The sequence below is a fragment of the Ambystoma mexicanum genome, chromosome 5p (assembly GCF_040938575.1).
Source record: "Ambystoma mexicanum isolate Mex_15411 chromosome 5p, UKY_AmexF1_1, whole genome shotgun sequence".
In the NCBI taxonomy this organism is placed as follows: Eukaryota; Metazoa; Chordata; class Amphibia; order Caudata; family Ambystomatidae; genus Ambystoma; species Ambystoma mexicanum.
This window is the reverse complement of record NC_090930.1, coordinates 997,688,312-997,714,105: the sequence shown is the minus strand read 5'-3', so window position 1 is coordinate 997,714,105 and position 25,794 is coordinate 997,688,312. Positions and strand designations below refer to the sequence as shown.

Sequence of the window (25,794 nt, the reverse complement as noted above, 5' to 3'; positions counted from 1 at the left end):
ACCCCGGTGCGAACTGCCTTTGATAGGGCGGGGGGGTGTGGATTAGGGCGCTGGTCGTGCAGACAAGACTCGTTTGCCGCAGGGCCTCACCAAGGAGAGGCCATCTAACTGCATGTAAGAGGCTGGCTGCAGGATCTAGTACATGGAAGGCAGGGGGGTGAGTTTATAAATACCTCAGCCTCCCAGGAGAATATATGGGTGCAGTTCACCCTGGAGACCCTGTATGCCTAGGCAGTTAGTCAGCAGCAGGCTGGCCTGTGGTGGCAAGGCGGCACGGGCCAGAGGGGGTCATCTCTGTACCCGGTGCCCAAAAGGATGATTTATTATGATCAACCATATTGATTATTTACCTATAACCATGTTTTGTATCAATAAAATCCAACGGCCTTCCTTTTATTGCCAACGCTTGAACAAAGTGGTGTGGTAAGTATTTTTGGGGGAGGAGGCAAGGCCGGGAGGCTTGATGCCAACACGCAAAATAACATATGCATGTCTGCTGCATATGGGTTCAACGGTTATGTGGATTGAAGGTGGGCGGCCAGCATGAGGGAGGATGCTGGCCGGAGACATGTGGTGTGACAAGACAAGGCACAGGAAGACTATTCAATGGAGACACACTAGATTCATTTAAAAAATCAAAAAAACCATTGTTAAAATATATGTTGGGTTTTATTTTAGATCTTAATTTCAATTGAACATAAATAATAAACATTACACATTGTAAAGTTCCGGTTGCAGCACATCCAGGGAAAATCCGCGGTATTGTCCACTGTCGCTGGGGAAATGTTGTCTAATGGCAAGTACCGCACAGGCAGGTATTACTCTCCGAACGCGGTGTCCGGGCCTCCCGTGAAGCCACCAAGTGAAGCAACGATAGGCCACCAGCCTGTACCACCTGTGAAAATGAAAGATGCAAACTGTATTAAAATGACAAAACTTTCTTATCGCTGTCGATTCAGGTAAAAAATGTCATTCTGCTTTGAAAAAAATTCTATCTAGAAAATGCACAATATGGAACCAATTTACATGCATTCGAATGATATGTAGATGTAATTTTATATGTGGGAGACGACCATGACATAGTAGTGGCATCACTGACATCACAACCAGAGTATACTTACTCGTTACTCGGATTACGCGGACGAACAGTGCCGCGAAGATCGTGCATAAGCACCATCATCATCCTCAACACGGTCCGTGAGAGGCAGGCTTCCCTGAACTCTGGCAGCTCGGTGATGCATTGCGGACTTGGCTCGCCTTCTGAAATGTAGGCCAAGCACCCGGAATTTTCACGGCAGCAGCAGTTCTCCTCCTCAGTTGGCATTAGCTCGCACCGATTGCATGTGCACCAGGTGGAGACGCCGTCCATGCGACATGGTCCAGGCTCTTCATCCGTTGACTGGTCCTCCCAACTGCCGTCCGAATCCCCATCGTTTCCGCGTGCTTGCCTTTCCAGTAGTTCCTCCTCGGTGTACTCGGGCTCGTACATATACGGCATTATTGTAGCCATTGTGTGGTAAAGAAAGTAAAATAATTTACAGAGATGGTACAGGTGTTCACAAGGCCTAGAAGCGGCGAAGGTAGCTGACCAGAGCACAGAAACGAGTCACAGAATACTCAAAGTAACACAGAGAGAGGAATGGAATCGAAAATCTGCTGCTGTGTGTTGTGAAACGGTGTGTTTATACTTATTGAGGAAAGAGGCGTCCTGCCATTTCCATGGCGACACTTCATTAGCTGAGGCGCAGCGATTGTTGACACGAAACGTGCTTTGGCGTTGGGAAATGGGCGGTACGCGTCTGCTGATGTCAGGCTCAGGGGCGGGGGATTTGATTTAGTGCCGCAAAAGCAGGTGAGCCAGGGCGTTGGGGGGAAATGATAGGATTATCAGAAAATGGCGGCTGATTTCGAGTGCGTTAATGGACGAAAAGTCGGGTAAGGTCCATAGGAAAGTTTTCTACGATCTACCGATTTATGCTTAAAAACACATGGCCGAACCATAGGAACAATAAAAAAAAAGTCCCGGAACTATCCTTTAACATTGAGGTTAAAATATTAGGCAAGCTTTTAGAGACCAGACTTTCCAGATTCCTTCCCTCGCTGGTCCATGGGGATTAAGTCGGTTCCATACCCGGGCAACAGGGCTCTGACAATATTCGGAAAACATTGGGTCTTATGCATGAGGTGTCCCTGCGGGGGTCTGAGGCTTATCTCCTCTCGCAGGACTCCGAAAAGGCCTTTGACCGCGTGGAGTGGCCATATATGGGAAAAGTGCTCTGTAAAATGGGGTTTGGTGACCGTTTTTGTGGATGAGTTTCGGCCCTGTATAACGGTCCCATGGCACGGGTGTTAGTTAATGGTAGTACTTCCCAGAGCTTTTCGCTTTCCAGAGGAACTCGCCAGGGATGTCCTCTTTCCCCCTTCTGTATGCTCTGGCAATGGAGCCTTTTGCCACTGCGATTAGAGGCGATGTGGTAGTCTCAGGGGTAAGGTGTGGAGATTGTGAATTCAAGTGGTCTCTCTTTGTGGATGATATCTTGGTGTATCTGACTGGGATTCACAACTCTCTCCCGCGGTTGCTAGACTTGATTCGGTGCTTCGGGGCGTTTTCAGGGCTAAAGATCAATGTGTCCAAATCCCACATTATGCCAATGGGTATGATAGACGGGGAGATTGGTGGAATGACAGAAGTCCATGGGATGAAAGTTGTGAGAGTTAGTACTAGATACCTGGGAACCAACATACCTAGAGATCTGGGAAAGATCTACGAACTGAATTTTCTCCCCTTGCAGGTCCAGATCTTCAGGGACTTGGATAGATGGGCTCCACTCACCCTTTCCTGGTTTGGACGTATGACCTCTGTGAAAATGAATATCCTCCCCCGGCTTCTCTATCTTTTTTCGGCTCTCCCTTGTATCATTCCGAATTCTTTCTTTGACTCTCTTTGTTTTCCCCTTCTCTGTTTTGTCTGGGGAGGCAAGAGAGCTAGAGTAAGATGCAACACCTTGACTCTTCCAAAGGCGTACGGGGGTTTTGGCCTTCCGTACTGTAAACAATATTACAAGGCAGCTCAGCTGCGGGTGATGTTGGAACACCTCAGGGATGACCTTAGAATGTATTGGACATATGTAGAGGATGTGCAGGTTCATCCTTATAAGGTTAGGGACTTGCTTTAGACCCCTCCAGGCGCTTTACCGATAGTGGTCAAATCCCATCCTATTCTTTCGGTTCTCTGGGCACTGTGGAAGCCGAATAGAGTCAACAGGTTCCTCTCTTCGTAGCCGTCCCCAATGTCGTCCCCGTGGGGGCCCCCCCGCTAAATCTAGGGACTAGAGGATTTCGAGGGACTCAATCGTGGTCAGACCGGGGGCGGGAGAGGGCTGCTCAATTGTTTAATCAGGGGTGTTTTGTTGACTTCGCCCAGATGTCAGAAGTGCTCCCAGAAAAGGCAATCTCTATTTTCGATTATCTGCGAATTAAGGGCATTTTTACCCAGAAGGATTGGGTGGTCCTCCTTTCCCGTCCTCTAACTCCCTTTGAGAGGATCTTTGTGGAGGCCAGATCCAGGAAGGGATCGCTTTCCAAAATGTATAATGTTCTAATTACTGCAGATTTGGAGTGCAGAGAAGCCTTTAAACATGTATGGGAAAAGAGGTTGGGGGGGCCCTTGATGATTATTCTTGGGAGCTGGTTTTTCGGGCTATCTACAAGGGGCGGCTGTGTACTGCAGCCATGGAGCATTACTTTAAGATTCTCCATTCCTGGCATCGACCACCCACCACCCTGTCCAAGATGTTTCCCAATGTTTCTCCCATGTGTCCCAGGGCTTGCTCTAGTCGAGGTACGTGGTTCCACATGTGCTGGGAATGTCCAATTATTGAGGTATTTTGGACGGAGCTGCTCAGCTGGATTAAGAGTATTCTGGGAACATGCCCCCCCTACATCCCATGGAGATCCTTCTGGGTGTCCCCAAGCCTGAGAGTGAGGTGGGGCCCTTCTCTACAGTGACGTGTGCTATGTTGAGGGCGGGTAGAATGGCCCTAGCACAGAAATGAAAAAGTCCACATGCTCCAACGAAAACAGAGTGGCTAAATAAACTTTTGTCAATCTTTACGTATGAGAAACTTGCGGCGATAGCAATGACAATATGTCCTCTTTTTTACAGGAATGGATGACTGTGCTGTTAAGTGCGGAATGTGAAGCCCTAAGGCTCTAATCTATTCGAGCTGTGACTTGGGTTCAAAGGCGAGAGGGGGTGGTCTGTGCTTCAAAGTGATTTGTTCAGATGGATGTATGCCAGGGTCCCTACCGATGGGGATGGGCGGTGGAAAAGTCTCACGTTGTTCAATTCCTTTGCTCTACCCTTTGTGCAAGTTTTGTGTATTGCTCATTGAACCTTATGTAGCTCTCTGTTTGGGGGAGGGGGTTTTGGGGGTAGAGGGGAGGTGAGTAGGGAACACATTGCTTGATTTGTTGGTACTGTTTTGTGAGTGTTGGAATCTGAAATGCTTAATAAACACAAAGTGGAAATAGATAGGCGTTTATCTCACCCTTGCAAAAATTCAATAAACACCCTTGAACTGAGGTCAATTGTGTCTGTCTTATTATTGCCACCATGAGTTCCTTACAGAAGGTAGTCATTCCCCCTGGTTTTATTGGAAACTGTACAGATCTAAACCAGGAGAAGAGAGCCATTCTCCTAGACGTGGAATTGTATAAAGGCTGCGTTAAACCCACAAGACATGGATCATCAGGAAAAGGGAGACATTCTCCTGGAGAAGGACATTTGTTAGATTAACCTTAAGCTGTAGTGTGAGCGATAGAAGTAGGCCGTGAAACAGGACGGTGGAGTCTGTTTTGACTGACATTCTGACAGACCCTTTAGTATTCATTTTGAGGCAGGGGAAACCCCTCTTAGAAGATAGGGATAGGGAGGTCCTTTTTATGTACAAATAAAAGTCCATAACCACCATCATGCCACCTTTGTGTCAGCTTCCTTCTTTGACACCATTACAAAGCCGCTGCACTTAGCAAGCATTGCCAAGTGAGGGATTTAAAAATTGCTGAAACAGCAGGAATCAACGGCAAAACTCCTTAGAGGTGGCAGGTTAGCAGACCTGCCACCTCTAAGTTCCATGAACACAGCAGCAGGAAAGCATTTTGTGCAGGGCCAAATAAAAATACCCCAGTTAAAGGGGCTTGGCCATACGCCAGCTAACCAATCACACATTGGCTAGCTAACCAATCACAAAAAGCGACTGGGGGCAGGGGCTCAGATGACCAACCATGCAGGCTGGTCACTGGGCCTGCCATGCAGCCAGAGCCACCCCCATATGAAAAGGGCTAGTCTAGGGACCTTTTCTAGCCTACACGAGCAAGGACCAGTATGGAGACCTGATTGACTTTTACCTTTACTCCTCTCCGACATTGTGTATTTCATGTAGCTCTGCCTTTCATGAACATCTTTCTCATTTTGTGGCTTACTTCCAATACTTTTCTCATAGGGATTGGGAAAAATTTAGCTTGAGTTATGATGAGTCCCTCTAAACTGTCCGGTAATGCCGTTTCCCCATATTACCTTCTATTCCGGGGGTAAACGTCACCGGTACAGTCTTGGACTCTCTTTCTGCTTCTTCTTGGCTCTGTGGCTCACTTGTTGCACTGTCAGTTTCACGTGTGTTTCGTTCTCGTCTTCCGAATCGAACTTAGGCTGTATCTCAAGTCAGGAGTGGTTTTCTCTCTTCTGTGGTATCTGCGCTGTTCTGCGGACGGACTGCACACCACCGTTGCTTTGTGATCACGCCACCACGGAACTAACTCTGTTCAACTGCTTTGTGCTTTCTTCAGTTCTCATACACCGGTCTTCCAGCATATTTGGCCCTGCATTGAAGCTAGACTGGTTTACGCGGGCCATGTGTTCTTCGAGAGCTCTGCCTCCTTCCACTCTGTTACGCACAGTGGGTTTTCTCTGCTTTCTGGCTTCTCTCGGCTTTTCCCCCGCTCTCACTCTCTCTTGTCATATCATTCCTTTTAAGCATCCTTGGCACAGTCCATTGGAAGGACTGATTGAAAGGGATAGTCTTAGTTTCCTGTTGTGGATAGTTTCCTGTTGTGGATAACATAAGTTAAATTAATCTAATTGATAATGTTCCGTTATGTTATACAAATCCATGTAAGCCATCACTTTGAAGGCATTGGGGAGTTCCTCATGGGAATGGGAGTGCTTGTCCCCAAGCTAAGGGTCTCTCCCTGTGAGGTCCCAATTGCCTCCACCCCTAGGGAGGGTTTTGCAGAGCCGGCTCACCTCCCTAACCTCATGGGGAGGGGAGCTCCCATTTAGGGAGAAGGGATGAAGCCCCTAAATTCATCACAGATGGTAAAACAATTCATGAAAAAATACTGTTTAGGGGATGCCAGAGAGACACCTAGGACTGTCAACTAAGCATAGTATTACATACGCACAAGCCAGGGTGAATAAAATATGGTACCATTTAACTGTTACAAAGCCAAAAGGTTTTCAGAAAAGAACTGTAATTATTTATTTTATTATTTAGTTAAAACCAAATGGTGCAGTTTCATGCAGAGTTTTGTAATCTGTTCTAAATACAAGCCTTTTTGTAATGAATACCATTTGTGCATTTTTTTTTAATTTCTTTAATTTTCTTTGCCCAAAAAAAATCCAACATAAATACAAAAAAAATTCAAAACACAAAACGTATTTTACAAGGTTACTCACATGTCATTTTTGCCAATGAAGCCCATGAGAAGAACATGACTTTTCAGCATGATTGGTTCCGGGCATGGTATTGCTGCTGTGTTCAACCTGCAATTAAAAGAAACAAAATGACAATTAGCCATGAAGTCAAATACATTAGAGTCATCTCCTGGTTTCATTTGACTTATTAAAAAGAAGAGTCTAATGAGAGGGGTCTACACTTTAGTGATAATGGTGAGAATTCCAAATTTAAGTTTTAACAGATGCTGCTTGCTTTCTATGTTTATTCTGCACTGTTAAGGCAGTTTTTGTACCACCCACTATTAAGGGTGCTACAACCACTAACCTTAACGGAAGCCAAAACACCTGACAAGAAAGGGAAGCCAAACCACTTTAAGTGTAGGTAACGTGCTCAGAGCGACAAGGAGGAACTCTCAGGTAGGGGGTAGCAGGACGACACAAAAGATGAAATTAGTCCACACACTTATTAAAAAGAAATACAGCACTCTGATATACCTGAAAAATATATACTTACACATGTAACCATCAAGTCAACTAAGTACTTTGGTATAATATACAGTATTAAAAAAAATACCAAGCATAGTATGAACACAGTAATGTGTATAAAAGGACTCTCCTAACCCCAACCTTTCCATGTGGGCTCACTGTTGAGATGGATTTCTCAAATCAACCCGGGGGAGGGGTATTAGGAGGCCCCCCTTGGTATGGTGACCAGGGAGTCAGTTAAGCAAAAACCCAATCAAAGTACGTGTGAGCCACCTTGGTAAGTAGTTCAGGAGTGGGTTGGGTACCTTGGGTTGCTTAGTTGACATAAAGGCTTAGTGGCCCTTAGTGGTGTTAGACAATGAAAGGAGCTAGTTCCTGAACACATGGAACAACAGTGTCTCACGCCAGGTGCTGCAAATGTAGCTGGGAAAAGGCTATCTTCAGTTGCTTCATGAGTCTCTGTGTCCATTATGTCCATTAGGTCCATAGTGCATGATCCAATAATAGGCGGTATATGGTCAGTAGTGGGGACGGGATCAAGCATCAGGACAGGGCCCAGATACATATTCACATCAGTCGTCATGTCGGGAGGAGAGGGCAGGAGCATACTCTCCCTACCTCGCGGCCTTTATAGCAGTGAGGAGTCAGCCGCAGCTCCATCTACAGCGACAGTGAGTTGATAAGGTCGAATAAGATTTAATTATTTTTGTCTCACTTCTTCACCTTTAATTATAAATCTGCATAATGAAGTACAGCAGCGCATAAATCTAAAGGGTTTGCTGCCCACAGCCGTTGCGGTATCAACCATTCCCATTGGCCGCCATTATCTGCAACATGGTCAATGGCCACACATGATGTTTCAAGTGTAACCTTGCCAAACCTCATCACCCAGCCGTGGATTGGCTGGCCACCACTACTTCCGCCCCCCTGCCTCCACCGGTAGGCGGAAGCCGGGCTGTATGCAGAAGGGCCTGTCTGAGCCTGTCTGGGCCAGCCCCTGGCGGCCCGCCGCCTTCGACCTCTCCCCAATGACTATTGTGCATCCTGCTAAACAACCTTATGACAGTCATCGATTCCAGTGTAAGCTAAAGCTAAGCCTACGCCTGTCTCCCTGTGACATTTCTCTGCCCGTCCATATACTCGGTTCACCTGCTGCACTGACAAGAACTACACTGTAGGTTTTTACTGACTATCGTGCTGTATAGCACAGATTGCGCGAAGTCGGCCTGTCAATTTCTATATGTTTAGTTGGAGCTTATACGCATCCACTCAAAGCTGACGTTACAACGCTCTTGTTCCGAATTGTAAAAGCGGTATCCTATAGGGATGCACATCTACCTTTATACATGCTTCAACAGGCACCTACAGCCTAATCACTAGAGAGTGCTTATGATAGCCTTGCATAACTGGCTACCTTCAGTATCCACCACGATAAGCATCGCCTTACTTCCTGTCTAACTGTGAGGCTATTGTGCAAGTAACTTTGAAGTTCCAAATTGTGCAGTCAGACTATTCTATTGCCAATGCTCCGTACCTATCCACATCAAGCCTATTAGGATACTGTTTGATACCTGTTCCACACTAACTGTATTGCGATCCGAATGCTTTATTTGTGCCACAGCTAGCCTATAGTATTGCCAGTGCTTCGCACATACTCATGACTAGCCCTATCAGGTTACTGTGTGATACTTGCCCTATACTAAGTGTACTGTGATCCCAATGCTTTATTTGTCCCAGAGTTGGCCTTCTGTATTGCCAGTGCAAATCACCTATCCATTTCCAACCTATTTGAACACTGTGGGCTGCTGAGAAAGTTAACCGTGATCGTAGTATCTGACTTAGTATGTATGTGTCTAACCCCACCCCCCCCCCACAGTAAGTCTCAGGCTATTGTCAACAGTCAGTGTCCTCCATGCTATAGTGACTGACCAACCCCAGCCAGAGTCCACCCTCCTAACGTTAAATATGACCTCATCTACGTTTCAAAATATAAAACCCACTAAATTCCTTCCGCCCTGGAAGTACAGCCTAACTGACTCAAACATTAGACCAACACCATTCCTTGTAGTCTTAAATCAATGTTCTGATAATCGTAATACTAACCTGTCCATACCGACTAATTTATCAGACCCTCTTACTCCTAGCTAATGGATTAACCTATATGCAACCAAACTAGCTGCGCCCTGTCAAACTCAAACGATAGATTAGGTTGCACACTTACTACACTCCTTTCACTACAGACTAGAGTTCGGGAGAAACCTATCTTGCATCCACGGCCAATCTACTCAACCCCTAATACCAGTCACACCAAAAGACATAATGGGTACATTAAGCTGGCGAATTCTAATAAGAGTAAAAATCCCAAGTGCAACCCTAAGAAGGATAGCATTACTAGCACTTACATCAAAGGCTCCTTAATAAATGCCAGATCCATGGTTGCCCACGCTACTAATATAGCAGACATCATCAATCTGGGAGTACTAGACTTATTAGCTATATCAGAGACATGGCTCCATGCCGCAGCAGGGCCATCGCTCTTATTGGCCATTCCTGACTTATACACTATTGTAAGAGCCGATTGAGTATAGTCTAAAGGAGGAGGTATTGCCATTATCGCTAAACCCAGCCTAGCGCTCCGAGTAACCACAGGCCCTATTGTTAAGTCATGTGAACTACTTACAGTTAAATGATCCACCTCCAAGTCAAGTACTCTAACCATCCATCTAGTCTATATACCTTCTGGCCCCCTAGGGTCCTTTGAGGAAGACCTCACATCCCTACTCTCAATCAACACCAAACCTACCTCACAAATACATTTGTTACGTGATTTGAATCTGGGCTACCAGGACCCCAATGATCAATCAGCCAAGTCTCTTGCTGATATTATAACTGAGCTAGGTCTCACGCAAAGAGCTGACAAACCAACTCATGAGAAAGGCAGATTATTATATTGGGTTGCTGATTTCAATTGCAAAACTTCAATTACGGCCATTGAACCACAGCCTTGGACTGCCCACTGTCTAGTTTCTTTCACCATCTCTGCCAAACAAATAGTTAACAAGCCTAATTTGATAGGGCCACCTGACAAGCTTATGCCGCTCCTACTCCCTACCATGAACTAGATGAATTATACAACAATACCATGACCCAAGCATTAGACTCCATTGCCCCACTTAAATTGCAGAAAAGTAAACCTAAAGCCCACCTCAAAACATGGTTTACCCCCCAGTTAAAAGCTCTAAAATCAGAAAAAAGGAAAATGATACTCATATGGAAAAACATCCCATCCAAAGAAAATAAAGACAATGTGAACAAAATAGCTGCCAAATATAAAAGTGAGATACTCCGAACCAAACGTGAAACTTACAACAAAAGGATACACAAAGCCAGTTCCAACATAAGGGAACTATTTGTAATCTTGAGGGAAATGGAATCACTGATACCCCCTGATGATTCGTGCCGTAAAGACAAATTATGGTGTACAAACATCCAAAATGCCCTTCTCAAATAATATTGTCACACTCCAAAACAAAATAGCAGCCAAAAGGCCTAACGTTTCTAAATTAGAGACCTGCCAGAGACCACAAAAAAATCTCTCCCTCAATCCACCACAAAACTTTACATTCGCTCAAGTTACTACTGCTGAGGTCGAAAATATAACATCCCTTAAACCATCAAGATGCCAAGGCGACTTATGCCCAGCCCAAATAATCAAAGAGGCCGCCAAAGACCTTGCCCTATTCATTACTAATCTAATAAATGCCACATTCCTCATCCTGCAATGTTCATACAAACCTCAAGTATGCATGAGTTTTGCTGCTACTAAAGAAACCAACATTGGACCCTACCACCCCAACTACAGGCCTATCACAACTGTCCCATTCTTACTGAAAATAATACATAAAGCTGCTTACCTCCAGATCCAGCGACATCTAGAGACTAATAATCTAAGACAATCAGGCTTCAGGCCACTTCATAGTAATGAAACTTCCTTGATAGATCTGAAAATGCAAATTGACAAACTGAAAGAGAACAGGCAATGTGCACTACTACTTCAACTAGACCTTTCAGCTGCCATCGATTTGGTGGACCACAAAATCCTGTGTGAACACCTATCTTCTGCGGAAAACTTCTCCCAAGAAGCTTCAGACTGGATCAAATCGAGTCATTTCGCCTTCGGATGCCGCCGACTCGTCCCCCATCACATGCGAGTTCCGCAAGGTTCTTGCATTTCGCCGACCATATACAATGTATTTACAAAACCATTGTTCAATGACCTTGATCACCTGGGTGTCATCTACACAAACTACGCAGATAACACCCAGATACTCATACCTCTCTCGGGCAACTATGACACTGACGTTGCCCTAGTCAATAAAATGTATCTTATTCAGGCTTGGATGGCAACTTACGGCCTCTGTCTAAATGAAGAAAAGACAGAGATCCTGATTCTAGGAGCCCCCACCAACCTCAACAAATTAGACACCCAATACTCATTGTTTAACATTGATGGCATTGTCATTAGAGTTCTTTCGATGGGATGGTCCAACGACATATTCCATATCTATGACAGTAATCACCACAGCTGTGCTGCTTCGGAAAATGTTTCGGCGTCTGCGTCCTGCTTCGATGACGTCGATCCGCCGCCCTCGAGGTCCTCCTCCGACGGCCGACGTCACTTGATGTTATAAGTAGGACGCACGACGTCCGTAGCCTCAGCTGTAGTTTTATCCCCCAGAACGTGTGGCACCAGTCTTCTGCCAGTCTGACCACACAAAGCCTTGCGTAAGCAGAAGCTGCAATCGCATAAGAAATTCTGTAGAGGGGAGGGCAGGGAGGGAGCGACATGGAATACGTCGTCGGACCATCCCATCGAAAGAACGTTACCAGGTAAGAGAGTAACTTGTTTTTCGAGGGGATTGGGTCCTCTGACGTATTTCATATCTATGGCAGACTCCCTAAGCAGTACCAATGCAAGGAGGTGGGAAAAGAATTTAGAAAACAGAAATTTAGAATGCCCAATCAAATTGCAGAGTAAAGGACCGCCTTGCCCAGGGCCAGATCCTGCCCACGGATGGAATCGAGGGAGTAGTGACGTACAAAAGTATCGACCGAAGCCCAGGTGGCTGCATCACAGATGTTACGAATAGGAACACCCCTCTGTAGGGCAGTAGAGGGAGCCATACCCCTGGTAGAATGGGCCCGCAAGCCAACCGGTGGGTCCGTACCTGCCAAGCGATAACACTCAAATAGCCAGAATAATCCAGCAAGACAAAGTCTGCTTAGTCACAGCTTGTCCCAAACGCTTTCCAGCGTAACCAATGAAGAGTTGATCGTCCACTCTGACCCGGGACATGCGTGAAATATAAAAGCTTAAAGCTCTCCTAGGATCGAGCCTATGGAGCCGCTCCTCTTCCTTACCAGGATGTGGAGGAGGATAAAACACCAGAAGAACAACCTTCTGGCCTAAATGAAATTCCGACACCACCTTCGGAAGAAAGAAAGGATAAAAACTCTAAGGACAACCCTGTCCTTATGAAATACAGTGAAGGGTAGCTTAACTGAAAGTGCCTGTAACTCACTCACTCTGCGAGTGGAAGTGACCGCAACCAAAAATACAGTTTTAACAGTTAACAGTCTCAAAGGGCATGAAAGCAAAGGCTCAAATGGAGCACCCATCAGAAACTTGAGAACAAGGTTCAAATCCCAACCGGGCACCTGGAAAGGTGACGGAGGGAACACATTTGTGAGCCCTATTAGAAACTGAGAAATTAAAGGAATTTTAAAATAAGAACACTCTTCGGACGAGCGCTTAAATATGGACAGCGCTGCCAGGTAACCTTTAACGGTACCCACTTGCAAGCCCCTGTGGGCTAAAGAAAGCAAAAAAGACAGAACCACAGGAATGCCACATGCAAAAGGATCCACATTCTTAACCCTGCACCAGTCGCAGAACTTTCGCCAATGGCAACGGTACAGGGACTTCGTTGCTGGCCTTCTGGCCGAAAGCATCACCTCCATCACGTCTTCAGGGAGGTCCCAATCTTTATAACTCAACCTTTTAGAATCCAAGCATGAAGGTTGAGGGATCTGACCTCTGGATGGAGAACCTGACCCCCCTCCCGTGAGAGCAGATCGTCTCGGTAGGGAAGACGACGTGGAGGGCAGATGGACAAGTCGAGAAGGTCCGGGTACCACGTCCTTCGGGCCCATGCCGGAGCAATGAGGATCATCCGGGAACCGAACCTCCGTAACCTCCGCAGTACTTGTGGGATGACGCGGACTGGAGGAAACGCGTACAGCAGTGGAAATGACCACTCCACCACGAACGCGTCTCCTAAGGCTCCTCTTGGAGGAAATTCCCGCGAGCAGAACCTTTCGCACTTCCGGTTGACACTGGAGGCGAAGAGACCCACTTGAGGGGTCCCCCAAAGGGTGAAGATCTCCAGGAGAATCTCCTGAGCCAACTCCCACTAGTCAGAGATCGCGCTCTGCCTGCTCAGAGCGTCCGCCGTCTCGTTTTCGTCTCCGGCCAGATTGAACTGCCGAGATCGAAACTTCCTGCTGGATTGCACAGAACCAGAGCTGCATCACCTCCCTGCACAGAGGAAGTGACCCTGCCCCCCCTTTTTGTTGAGGTAGTGCATGGCCACTGTGTTGTCCGTCAGGATCAGGACATTCTTTCCTCGCACGGTCAGCAGAAAAGCCTTCAGGGCAAGCCTGACTGCCCTCAGCTCCAACAGATTGATATGGAGTCTGGACTGTGACAGAGACCAACGACCGCTGACTGTCAACTTGTTGGCATGAGCTCCCCATCCCGTGAGGGAGGCGTCCGTCACAATTGTCACCTCCGGCCTCCATCATGTAACCTTGTCCAAAAGGGGCGGGGATAGAGTAAAAGCATTGCGACAAGCAGAAGCAAGACTTATTTGCCACTTTAATGCAACTGTAACAGGTTTAAATACAGACAGTGAGATGGCATCGTTCCTCTAGGTGTGATACATGAATGGTGTGATTATATTTGTGACCACCCAATATTCTGTCTAAACAGTACATATGGCTACGGCATTGGACACAGACTAAGAAAGGACGTCAAGTGTCTTCATGTGATGTAGTAGTTTACCTAATAGGGTGAACTAGATATATACAATGTTATGCACAACATTTGTTAATTGTCTTTGTAAATGTGAATTATAACTTTACCCAATGTATTTGGAATGAGATGCAGAGTTGCAAATATTGCTTATGCTCAATTTTGGAGTGTGAACAATATTTGTGGTCTTTTGACAGATTGGATTACGTAACATGGCAATTTCTATGGAGCAAAATAATTGGTTGCAAAGCCTGTCTGCAAAACCCTGATGTCATTAGGAGTGAAGAGGATGATCACAGTATACAAACCGAAAATGTTACTTGGAGATCAGTCAGTTGATATATCCAGATCAGTTATGTTGTTCAATGAAGAAACCGTAAGTGAATTGACAGTGCCGTTTAAAAGGAGTAAAAGATATTAATGGTTGAATTTATGATTTCAGTTAACAAGAGTAAACAACCATTTAAATTAGGTAGTTAATACGTTGAAATATCCCGCAGTGAGCAAATTCATTGTGGATTCATAGTTAACAACATCAAAATTTAACTAAAATTGCCTAACTTGAGTAACAAGACTCAGACAGTCGTAAGCAGAGTATGATGCGTTGCCATGATTAGGCAGTAACAACAAGAGACAAAATGGTGGGGGTTGCCATGACCACAACCTGAAGAGCTCACGGCAATGCATAATTCAGAAGAGCTCTGACTCTTTGAATAGTTGATTCAATAATTCATGCTAGCAACAGCAAGTAATAATCTTGATGGCAGTTGTTTACAAAAAGGCTAACTAATAATGAATTATAGTTTGTTAATGATTAATTAAATATTTTTATATTTCAAATTATTCCACAGCGAGAACCTTCAGTGTGGATTTCAAGGTTATAACGCGGTAAAGTAGCTACTTGTTTAACTTACAGAAGCGGATTCAGACAAACATCTGTAATCAGAGCTTATTAGGTTGCTATGGCTACACAGTAACAACGAGAGACAAAATGGTGGAGGTTGCTATGGCATCATGTTGACGAGTGCACGGCACTGTTTAATGTATAATTTAGTCTTACTTTGTAAGGAAAGATTGACAATCCATATAATAATTACAAAAGCGTTACAGACTTTGAGAGAGTAACTCGGAAAACCAGCACGCTGCATCGTCATGGACACCTTTATAACAAAGGGTTCCAAGATGGCAACAGCGTTCCAGGCAACCAGAATACAGCCAACGCAAGAGACTAAGGAGTTGAAGGTGAGTGGTAAAGAGTCTGTCCTCGCATTTTGAATCTATTTAGGTGAAACTGCATAACATATTGATTAATAATGAACAAGTAAAATGCATGGTGGGAATGACGGGTGGAACAGGAAAAGAGTACACGCATTAACCTAACAATTTGAAAACGATCGGGCAGAATCAGAATTAGTTGTTCTCACTAATTACGGAGGTAACTTATCTAGTAATATTAGCTCAAGGCTAATGAACAAGGGGACTGCAGCAGGATACAGATGCAATCATAACACTTTGGGTATTTAACAACAGGCACAAACGTATTTTCAATATATGATTGGCAGGAGGAAATCCTAGGATTAACCCTAAAACAAAATTCACTACCATGCTAATGAGCAAAAATATCTAGAACAATCTGGGTAAGTGACCCATTACTAAATGGAACAAAACACAAATAAGAGGTTTAGTGCTTGGAAAGCATCGCTAACGAGATTTATTTTTCTCCATTTTCTCTTTTTATTTTCTCTTTTGTTTGTTTTGTTCCCCCTTACCTTTCTTCCCTTTCTCATTTTTATATGAACATTTGAATTCAAATATTGATTTCCAACCACCTATGCAATCCTCCCCATTACCCATCCTGAATCTCTGTCAATATTATCTATGCAATATTTTCATGAATCATGAATAATATATTTTTGTGAACTAACTGGTATGTATTTGGGGACCATCATTATGGGTGGTAGTTTGGAAACTGCGGATATGTTGAGATACTTAAGTTCTAATTGTCAAAGAGAGCATGTTTCTTTAGCCCAGATTTGAAAAAGGCTCTGCTGAGCCTAAACACGCGTTATCAAGGGCTTCCAATGCAATAAAATATAACCAGTTTGAAAAATTGGCGCAGAGTCAAGGAGCCTCCTCTTTTTCTAATTAAACTTTAAGTGGTTTAGGCTTCATACCGCTGACTCCGAGGAATTGCGACAATTGATGTTACCACATTAATGAATACTGGATTTTGAAGTTACTTAAATAAATAAGGAAAAAAGGAGTCGCCTACAGGACCAGCTGTACCAAAAAAGCCAAACTTCTATGTCCTTCTGCATCACAGCTCCTAGATTCAACCTGAAAAGGGCTGGGGCATTAGTTTCCTGGTGCAAGCTACCCAATTCTGGAATGCCCTCCCTATTCATTTGCGAACTGACCAAACCTTCCAAAGTTTTAGGATAAACACAAAAAAGTGGCTTGTTATGAATGACATCTAACCTCGCTGTGCTTCATTCACCGGCATCTTTGCCCTATATTTGCCGCCTCTCCACTTGGCAGAACATGTTTTTCATGCCAGGACTTTGTAATGTATTTGAAATATATGTAAATATCTTTCATGCTGTACACAAGGACATTGTACCGTTCCTTATCTGCTATGTTTTTCTGTATGTAACTTAATTATTCTAAGCTTGCTTAATGCGCCCAGATACCCTAGGGTAAGGTGCACTCGATAAATCAATAAAACAAACAGGGGGCTTAGAGGTCTTACTGCTCCCCCCACATACTATGGGAGAACCACCAACAGGGGGGGGGGGCTGGAGTAACAAATATTGGAAAACCCTCTGTCACGGAACTTGGTAGATCAAGTAGCGGATACTGAATGGGCACAATTGGGGCTGAAGATGTAGCATAGGGGTCAAAGTGCTGGGAGATTTCTATTAAAGTTGGAGGCAAAGTTGGGATCAGATGGTTACTTGTCCCTGACTCCATCGCATGGGTACAATAATTTCTGTCAAATCGCACGTCCAGTCTGTTGGGGTAATGCCTCATCTCCATCTTTACCGATTGTATATGGTGTTCCGCAGGGGACATGCATCTCACCTCTCCTGTTCAACCTGTATCTGTCACGACCCTCGCCCAAAACCCCCTCTGCCAAACCCATTGGCCAGGTGGAGTCAGGACCCGGGCCTCTAGAGCCTGGCATTCTCTTCAAAAGCCCTCATGGGGCCAGTCCTGACGCCTATGGCGCCAGGCTCATACACCGTGAAAAACAATGTACTTGGGAACTACTTTATTGTATTGTCAGCCAACATGGAGGCATCCACATAGCTTGGTTCGTGAGAACCAAGCTATGCGGTATAGTGTTTTGGGTGTGGCAGCCTAGGGACTACTTTACCTGGACTATTTTGTTGGGGCTATTTAAAACACACCCGAGCAAGACATTATGCTTCGCGTTACTTTGCAGCTTGCAATGTGACACTCACCGTGTCCAGCTATTCCCTCGAACCTCTGAGAAGCAGAACCTGCAAGGAGACAAAAGGAACATCATTAGCAGCAGCATCTTACCTGCAGTCTTCATCTTTAAACACTTGCAACTACTGAGAACAGCTTCGTTGAATCTGCACGCCTCCTGGACAGAACGACCTGAAAGAGGAAGATAGAGGCAACATTAAAGAAAGCACTAGAGACATTTACAAATTATGAACTGCTCAAAAGGCTTACCTGGCTGGTTGAGTCTCGGCTCGCACCACTCCGGACATTGCACTCGCGCTGAAGAACACTGCGACCTACAAGGGAGGAAAACACAGGATGGCAAAGGCAAGTCTTTGCAGCGCTGCGTATAGCACTTACTTACCGCATCATAGCGCTCTTAATGTGCCATCATTTACCAGCGGGGCTCAACCAAGCCAGTTCGCCGTGCTGAAGCTCTGCATATCTAAGGGAGAAAAAAAGACATTTTAAACAAAGAAAGGCGTGCAGGATAGCAACAAAACTAAAGAACAGCAATAGGACCTACCTGAACAATATAAAACGGGCCGGTGTCAGTGAAGTAACTGGACCGCACTCGCCCATGAAAGACAATGCGCCCCTGCAAAGAAGGCAGGATGGAGAGCACGCCTAATTCTACCACAAGGTGAGGAGAGGGCGCCAGAGGGACTGAAATCATACGGGGGTGGAGGGAGGATACTTACCCCAGTCGGTCAGTCTTGAACACAGTCCTCCTGTATTTTCAGGCAGAACCTTCCCCGCAGACCACATCAGGGCAAAGCTGAGAAGCATACCAGCGAGTAACCCGGCTGGGTGGCATCCCTGTGGATATCAGGTGAGCGTAACCATATCTCAAGCCACTATGTGATTTGCTACAAAGCTCCGGGGCCTTCTTTACCAATTATGCTGACGATACACAGCTGGTCCTGGAGCTTTGCAGAAGTTACAAACAGGATACAGCTACACTAAACTATCTCCATCTCTTACTAGAAACTTGGATGAACCAAAACTGGATGTTTTTAAACAATAAGATAGAACTGATCATTTGTGGCTCCCATCAGGCCTGGACTAAACTCAGCCCAAGGTAAGAATCTTTTAGAATCCGTGACTGACATCCCAGTGGTCAAGAAAGTCAAGACCCTTGGATTCCATCTTGATGCCTCCCTTAATGCTGACTTACACATTAACCATGTAACAGCAAATTGTTCATACTATCTCAGGCTCCTTAAAAACATCTGCCTGTGTTCTATCCAAACCCAACGGTGCATCCGTCGCAAGCGCATTGCTCCTCCCCAGGATCGATTACTGTAATGCCCCACTGGGCAGTGCAACAAGAAAAGTTTACAAAAGCTTCAGGTAGTCCATAATGATGCCGTCCGCATTATAAAAAGGAAAACCAGGAGAAAACACATAACCGAAAGCAGGCAATCACTACAATGGCTACCGGTTTTGGCCAGGGTTCAGTTCAAGAAAGCCACATTGGTACATAGATGCCAGTATGGCTCCAGCCCCATATAGTTAAAAAACCTGATACGCCCTTATCAGCCTTCAAGAACCCTGCGGACCTCCACCTTATCCTTGGTCTGTCCGATTGACCATGCAAGTACCCGTGGCTTGGTAGATCATTTCCTGCAGTCGCAACCAACCTTTGGAACACCTTTCAGGTTGAACTCGGACAGCAGAAAGAATATTCCCTTAGCCCCTTTGCCTCTTTCGCTTGCTAGGTTGTGCTGTTTTCTTCATTGTCCCTGTGTTTGTGTTTCCCGGCGCCGCAATGCCTTCAGGCTTACAGCACCTTATAAAATAAAAAAAAATTCAAAAGAATTCCGCTAGCCAAAGCTTTAATTAAAAAATTGTCAGTGGTCATGCATAAAATAAAGGATTCCCCTTGGTGCTATTGTTGATGGCAGGGTCTTCTTGTATTCTGACAATATAACCTATTTTTGGGGACTCAGCCGGCGATCACCACCCAGTTGCTGATTATCCCTTCCCCATGGTGATCATCTGGCATGATTATAGCCCCTCCGAGGGGCTCTTGGCCATTCCCCAAACATTTATGGATCTCTTGAATCAGTGAAGAGGCCTTCCCCGTAGAGTTGTTAGAGATGTTAGGTTTGTTAATTTCCCCCCATTTGCCCCCCCCCCCCGCGGCAAAGTCAATACCAATGTACAATCTCTACCCTGACTCGTTAGGCGAGCCTCCAGTCATCTCTGCACTGCTAGTATCTTGCGCTGATTCTTACATTCTGTGTGGGTTTGGGTGGCAGACAAAGTCTAGCTGTGCGCAGAAGAAAAGTGGGGGGTAGGGAGAGGTAGTCAAGGACTCTGGCTCCTCCATTAGGAGTAATCCAATGTACCAGATTTCAGAACGGTCAATCGGTCAATTACTCAGTCCCAGACCCGACTTGCTCTCACCTTGCACTCACTTGGACATAGATCTGGGCGTGAACTTTTCAGCTGAGCTCCTTGCCACCCGTCCCCACCACAGTCCACCGTAGACCACCGCATTCCCAAGGCCAGGTCGACTCCGAGACTTCTGCACATAGTTCTCTGGGAGCCAGCCCAATGAAACCTTACTCCTGCGGCGCCGAACATCACTGTGGCACCAAACACTGCGCCCTTACCCTGCCGCAGGCTTCACCCCTGCAGGGTTTGTCCTGCAGAGATATACCCAGGGGGGTGGCCAAGCTGGAGTGCGGGAACCAGAGTGTAATGGGTCCAGAGCAGCACCAAACACTGTGCCCTTGCCCGGCAGCCAAATTAACTGTGAACTGTGTTGAACTTGGGGAAGGGAACCTTGAGGTTATTTGGAACTTTGTTGAACTTGGGGGAACTTGGGGAATGGAGCCCCGAGACCTTTTTGTGGTACTGTTTTGAACCCGAGGAAGAACAAGCGGAAAGGAAACCAAGAGCTGGAAGAAGCTCAGAACTTTACTTTGAACACTGTTTCTTTGGTTGCTGACATCCCTATACATTGTATAGATCTAGTTGAGAAGGCAAGCATAGGTTTTGGGCACAGACAGACTTTTAAGTTGAACTTTACGACACAAACTATCCTTAGTTTTTTTAGGTAGGGAAATCCCACCTTAGCATAGGGCAAGGTAGGCCTTACTCCACCCTGACATATGAGAAATAAAAACTTTATTTTAGAAAAGTGAATCTGTTGCCTATGTCTTACTTCATGATGCCTTCACACAAGTCACACGCCCATACACTAAGGGAAGAGGCACTTTCAAGGGGCTGAGGCCCAAAGCAAGTCTGGAAGAACCAGAAAAAATATAAAGGGGGCTGGAACCCATACAGAAACGAAAGGAGTGGTAGAAAGAGTCTGGGAGAACCCAACACAACCCAGAGGCACAAGAGGTGGAACCAAAGGGTCGAGGACCCATTTCAAAAGGAAAAAGACATTTACTAGATTTCTGATAGTGAAGTCTGGCAGGATAGTGTACCATACTTGGTGCTACAGTTTTGAGTTGGAGGCAGAAACAAGGGTAAGAGACTCCCGCTCCCCACCCTCCTGATACAAGGAAAATGTGTTGTCTGACAAAAAGGTTGCCAGTTAAGTCTGGCAGGAGAGTGAACCAGACTCAACACTATGTGTGGGAATTGAAGATAAGAACAATGGGAAGAGACTTCCCCCATCCCCACTTAGATAGTTTGGAACTGTGTCACTCGTGTTTTTACATTACAAACTGAACTTTACAGTACTGTATCCAGGGAGCGAGAGAAGCCTCCTTCTGAAACAAGAAGATGCCCAAGTTTTCCTTATTTTAGTGTAAAGGAACGAAAATATGGTTTGGTCGCAGGACTATGGATATTTTACGTTAAGGACATCCTGACACAGTCCTTAGGTTTTTAATTGAGGTAGGGCAACCCCTCATAGAAATTGAGCAAGATGGTTTTTCCTTTTCTTGACTTTTACGATAAAGCTATTTGCCAATTTGCCAACAAGCATGCCACTACTGTGTCAGACTTGTAACTTCTGCACCCTTACAACACATATACATACAAAGTTAGCAATCTCAAAATGAGTTTACCTACACTTTACAGTACAATACAGTAGAAGCTGTTGAATAAGGCAAATCATTGAAACTGCAGCAAGTAAAGGGAAATTACCTATGCACTAAAACAAAAAAAGGGCAGGACTTAAATCACTTAGCATGGCTATGTTGGTACTTGAAATGGCATTTTGCAGTAAAAATAGATGGATCATGGTAATGCACTAGAAAAATAAGTAAAATGCAATTTACTGCGATCCGCCTGTCCTAGACACCTAAAAAAGGTAAAAAGAATGTTACAGAAAACAAAGGGGAAAAAAAGGATACAAAGTACCCCTGCAGCACTCTATTGTAAGGTGCGGTGTGCTTCATAAAAACAACATAGGAAATCCAAGAGTCCAGCAAAAAGTACTGGAGGACTCGCAGGTGGAGGGAATTTCACTTAAGAAGGAAAATCTACTCTAAAGTCAGGAAATCCCTTCTAAGATGTTGGAGCAGATTTCCATCTTTCTGCAAAATTCTCCCCCAGCACTTTTTACAGAACTCTTGGATTTTTTGACTGATTCTCCTGAGTTAATGGGAACTTTTTTTCACACTCACTCATTCTTTAATACGATCATAGGAACCTGTTTTACCTCTTTTTGGGAATTCATTTTGGAATCATGCTTTCCTCCAGTTTATGAGGCATCTACAATTTACTATAGCAGCACACAGCACTTTCTGTGCAGTGTTGATGGAAGCTCAGAGCTTCCCTGTGATTATTTTACTTTACTTGGCAAACGCTTAAAGTTACAAAGGCAGGGGGATACTTTTTAATCCTACCTGCATTGTATTTTGCGAGAACAGCACACTCCATCTTATCTGAAGTGCTGAGGGATCCAATGTATCCCTTTTCTCGACTCTCCAGTAACATTTTGGCTACTGTGACAGGTCTATCTGTTTAGGCTTGTGGCAGTGTAACTTTTACACAACCCTTTGTGAATTTTCATTGCAGGCTGTCTTTGCAGCTGTTTGCCCAAAATAGTGGCTGTACTTTTTTAATCCCTAAACAAAATTGTCTGTCCTTTCTTATGGCTTCATCTATCCAGCTAGGTGGGGGAGGATCCTCTTGTCCCTTTATCTTCACTAGGCTTACCTTGGATAGCCCGCGAGGAACCTTTCAGTGACTGGCAAGACAGGAAGTGGGGGAGGTCCACAGTAAATTCCCTGTCTTTTGTCCTGCAGTGTGCCTGAGAGAAACCAGTTCAGACTGGGAGGATAGCTGTCCCCATTGGACAGCCACCCCCAAGTTTGAATGGTGAATGGGATACGATTGGCGGACTCAGCCTAGTTTTCTGCATATATCCAGAGGTCCTGGAGCTGAAACCCAGAGTCGACCACTGGAATAGAAGATCCAAAGAAGAAGAAGGATGACACCAGCAACTTCCAGTGACCGACAGCGCCTGCTGTGTAACCGCGGCTGTCCCGACCTCAACTTCGAAGCGACAGGGACTCTCCGAAGACAACTACTTCCTCCCTTGGACTGGTGGGCTTAACATCAAACAAAGAAAATATATGGCAATTCAAATAACATCAACAATGATATTTACAGATTCTTGATAACCTCTCAGTAATCCGGGTGAACACACTTCCCAGGATTCAAGGTAAATTCATCTCCAATGTTCAAAAAAAAGAAACAAAGAATTCCATATAGGTAGTACAATCTCAATTCAGTTCTTGATATTTCAATGTCAAGGGAAAGTTTTGTTATCCAAAGTTCCATCAACAACAAAGCTTTTCTGTTCCGTGATATAAGGAATTTCCACTTCCTCAAAACAGCATCAATGTTATTCCCAGCCACAATGCTTTGCCACCACTTCCAGTTATCCAAGAAGAGCTTCCACAGTAAAAAAAAAATACAACTTCTGTAAATGTTAGTGAAACACAGTTCTTGGTTAACACTTAGTATGTCTCTCTTGATAAGATTAGAAATCTCAGTAGGTATCCGTTAGGACGACTTCACAGCACTTCTACTTCCAATTCAACAACTTCAACTTCTACAAGAGTTCACCACGAAGGCATGTTCCTTTGCCTCAGTTTTCCACTTCAATTGTGCTACTGAAGTCTTGCATCTACTGACAACCATGGACACTACTACAGTTTCAGTACTTTGTAATACCACTAAAGCTTCAGTACTTTGTAACTTCAAACATGTTTTGGTTCTGGCAAGATTTAGGTTCCGGTACTTCAACACCTTCAAATAGGCAAGGCACCCTTGCTCTAAATATCCCTTTTCAAAGGGGCAGCCTCTTTGCCTCTCTTGTCTTGCCTGCAACCCACAACATAATATAATTGCTTTTGGAACACACTTCTTTCTTCCATCTACAGTCTGTGGCAATTTAGGCTGCATCGGCTTCAAAGAATATTTTTAAATAGCAAGTTTCCCTTCCCCAACCTTGCCTTTATTCCTTTGTCAACTGTTAGCCAGGATAATTACCTGGAAACTTTGGTGCTAGTCTCTTGGCTTCAGGTAATGTTTTCACACTTGTATCTTGGGAAACGTTAAAGTTCTCTTAGGCTCACACTATTTCTTTGAACTGCTTTCAGGCTTTGGGAAAAGCTGCTTTCAGTCTCAATAGGGAATACTATTGGCTTGGGCAATTCTTACTCACACCAACTTCCAATACAATGGTTTAAACACTTGACATTTCTTTAGAAGCAATTGTAGTCTACGTGAATAATAGTTCAGAGTTCATTCTTCCTTTGAGAAACCTAATTAGGCACATGCAACCAATTCTTCATAGTTTTTACAAGATTTAAAATTTTAACAATTGCTTTTCCGTAGCGTTTGCTCTTAATGCGAGTGAAATAGAATCGCTCGAACACACGCAAGTGTTACATTTCAAGTGTCCCATTACATTTCAAGTGTCCCATTGTTATAGAATTAACTAACAACTTCACCTCGCTTCTACTCTTACGCAAGTGCTTTTAAAGATGCATACTGTTGCCGGCAGTGCTTGCGCAAGGAATCAGAACGCCAGATTTAACTCACAGCTTCTGTTTTCCTTTTTCCAGGAAAGGTTCCTTAAAAGGTTCTCCCTTTTAAAGGAGAAATACTGTGTTTCATCCCACTGATCTCCTCACCATCCTGGGCCTTGTCTCCTCCCAGGTGATCCTCCCGCAGTACATCACCCCCAAGGTCAGGATCAGGAAGCATCTGCCCTTCCCTGGCTTCCTAGGAGGAGACATTAGGCAGGGGATCTATAAAGGATCCATCACAGACTACTGCTGGACTCTGCCAAGCTGAAGCTTTTACCCTGCTGTCCTGCTCCACCCCTGTCCACTAGTGTCCCAGCTGAACACTGAGTGACTCATATAAGATAGGGTTGGACTCACTAAGATAGGCTGGAAAAAAGTTATTAAAAGTTATAAAAGTTTGCACATATGTTTGATTGTTTTACTTAGCAATTTGTTACTATCAATGCTATTCTAAGGTTATCACATCCAAAGAATAGTACAAAGTCATCTTGTATTTTCCTACAGGACAGGTGTGTGTGTGGTGTCAGAAAGTCTATAGTGAACTAGTGGCTGTTTGAATGGTGCAGATCCTTAACATTGGTGGGCTTGCTCTCAGCTCAGATTTTGTATAAGAAGAAGGACCACTGTAGCTATTTCCTCGGATCATCATTGGAGCCAAGAAGCCCTCGAAGAAGCACAGCCTGCTGAAGATCCGTAGACAACTACTGCTGTAGCTCAGCATCCCTCCCTATGTGACTACTTGATCTTCAAAAACCCTGAGCATTGCTTCAGCACCCCAGTTAGCTCTGATCCAGACTCAGAGAAACAGCTGTTACATCTGAAACTAGCTCCGATAAAACTGACTCAGTTGCCAACAGCGGACAGGGTTTTTTTAGAGCACATTTGTCGCTTCAAGAAGGGCAGCCAAAGAAACATCCGTATGAAACAAGTCAGATTTCGAAATCCTCTCACATCAAATATAACAATGCCAAATGCCACACCATGGGCAGGAAGGG

General features: G+C 44.8%; 1 protein-coding gene across 1 annotated transcript in view; it reads right to left on the bottom strand.

Annotated features, from left to right (window-relative positions):
* Positions 1–25,794, bottom strand: part of RIOK1 (RIO kinase 1) — an 862,653-nt gene that overhangs the window by 418,902 nt on the left and 417,957 nt on the right. Inside the window, exon 9 of the mRNA XM_069613474.1 lies at positions 6,737–6,823. Within this exon, the coding sequence (XP_069469575.1) occupies positions 6,737–6,823 (87 nt within the window). The remainder of the gene's footprint in view (positions 1–6,736; positions 6,824–25,794) is intronic.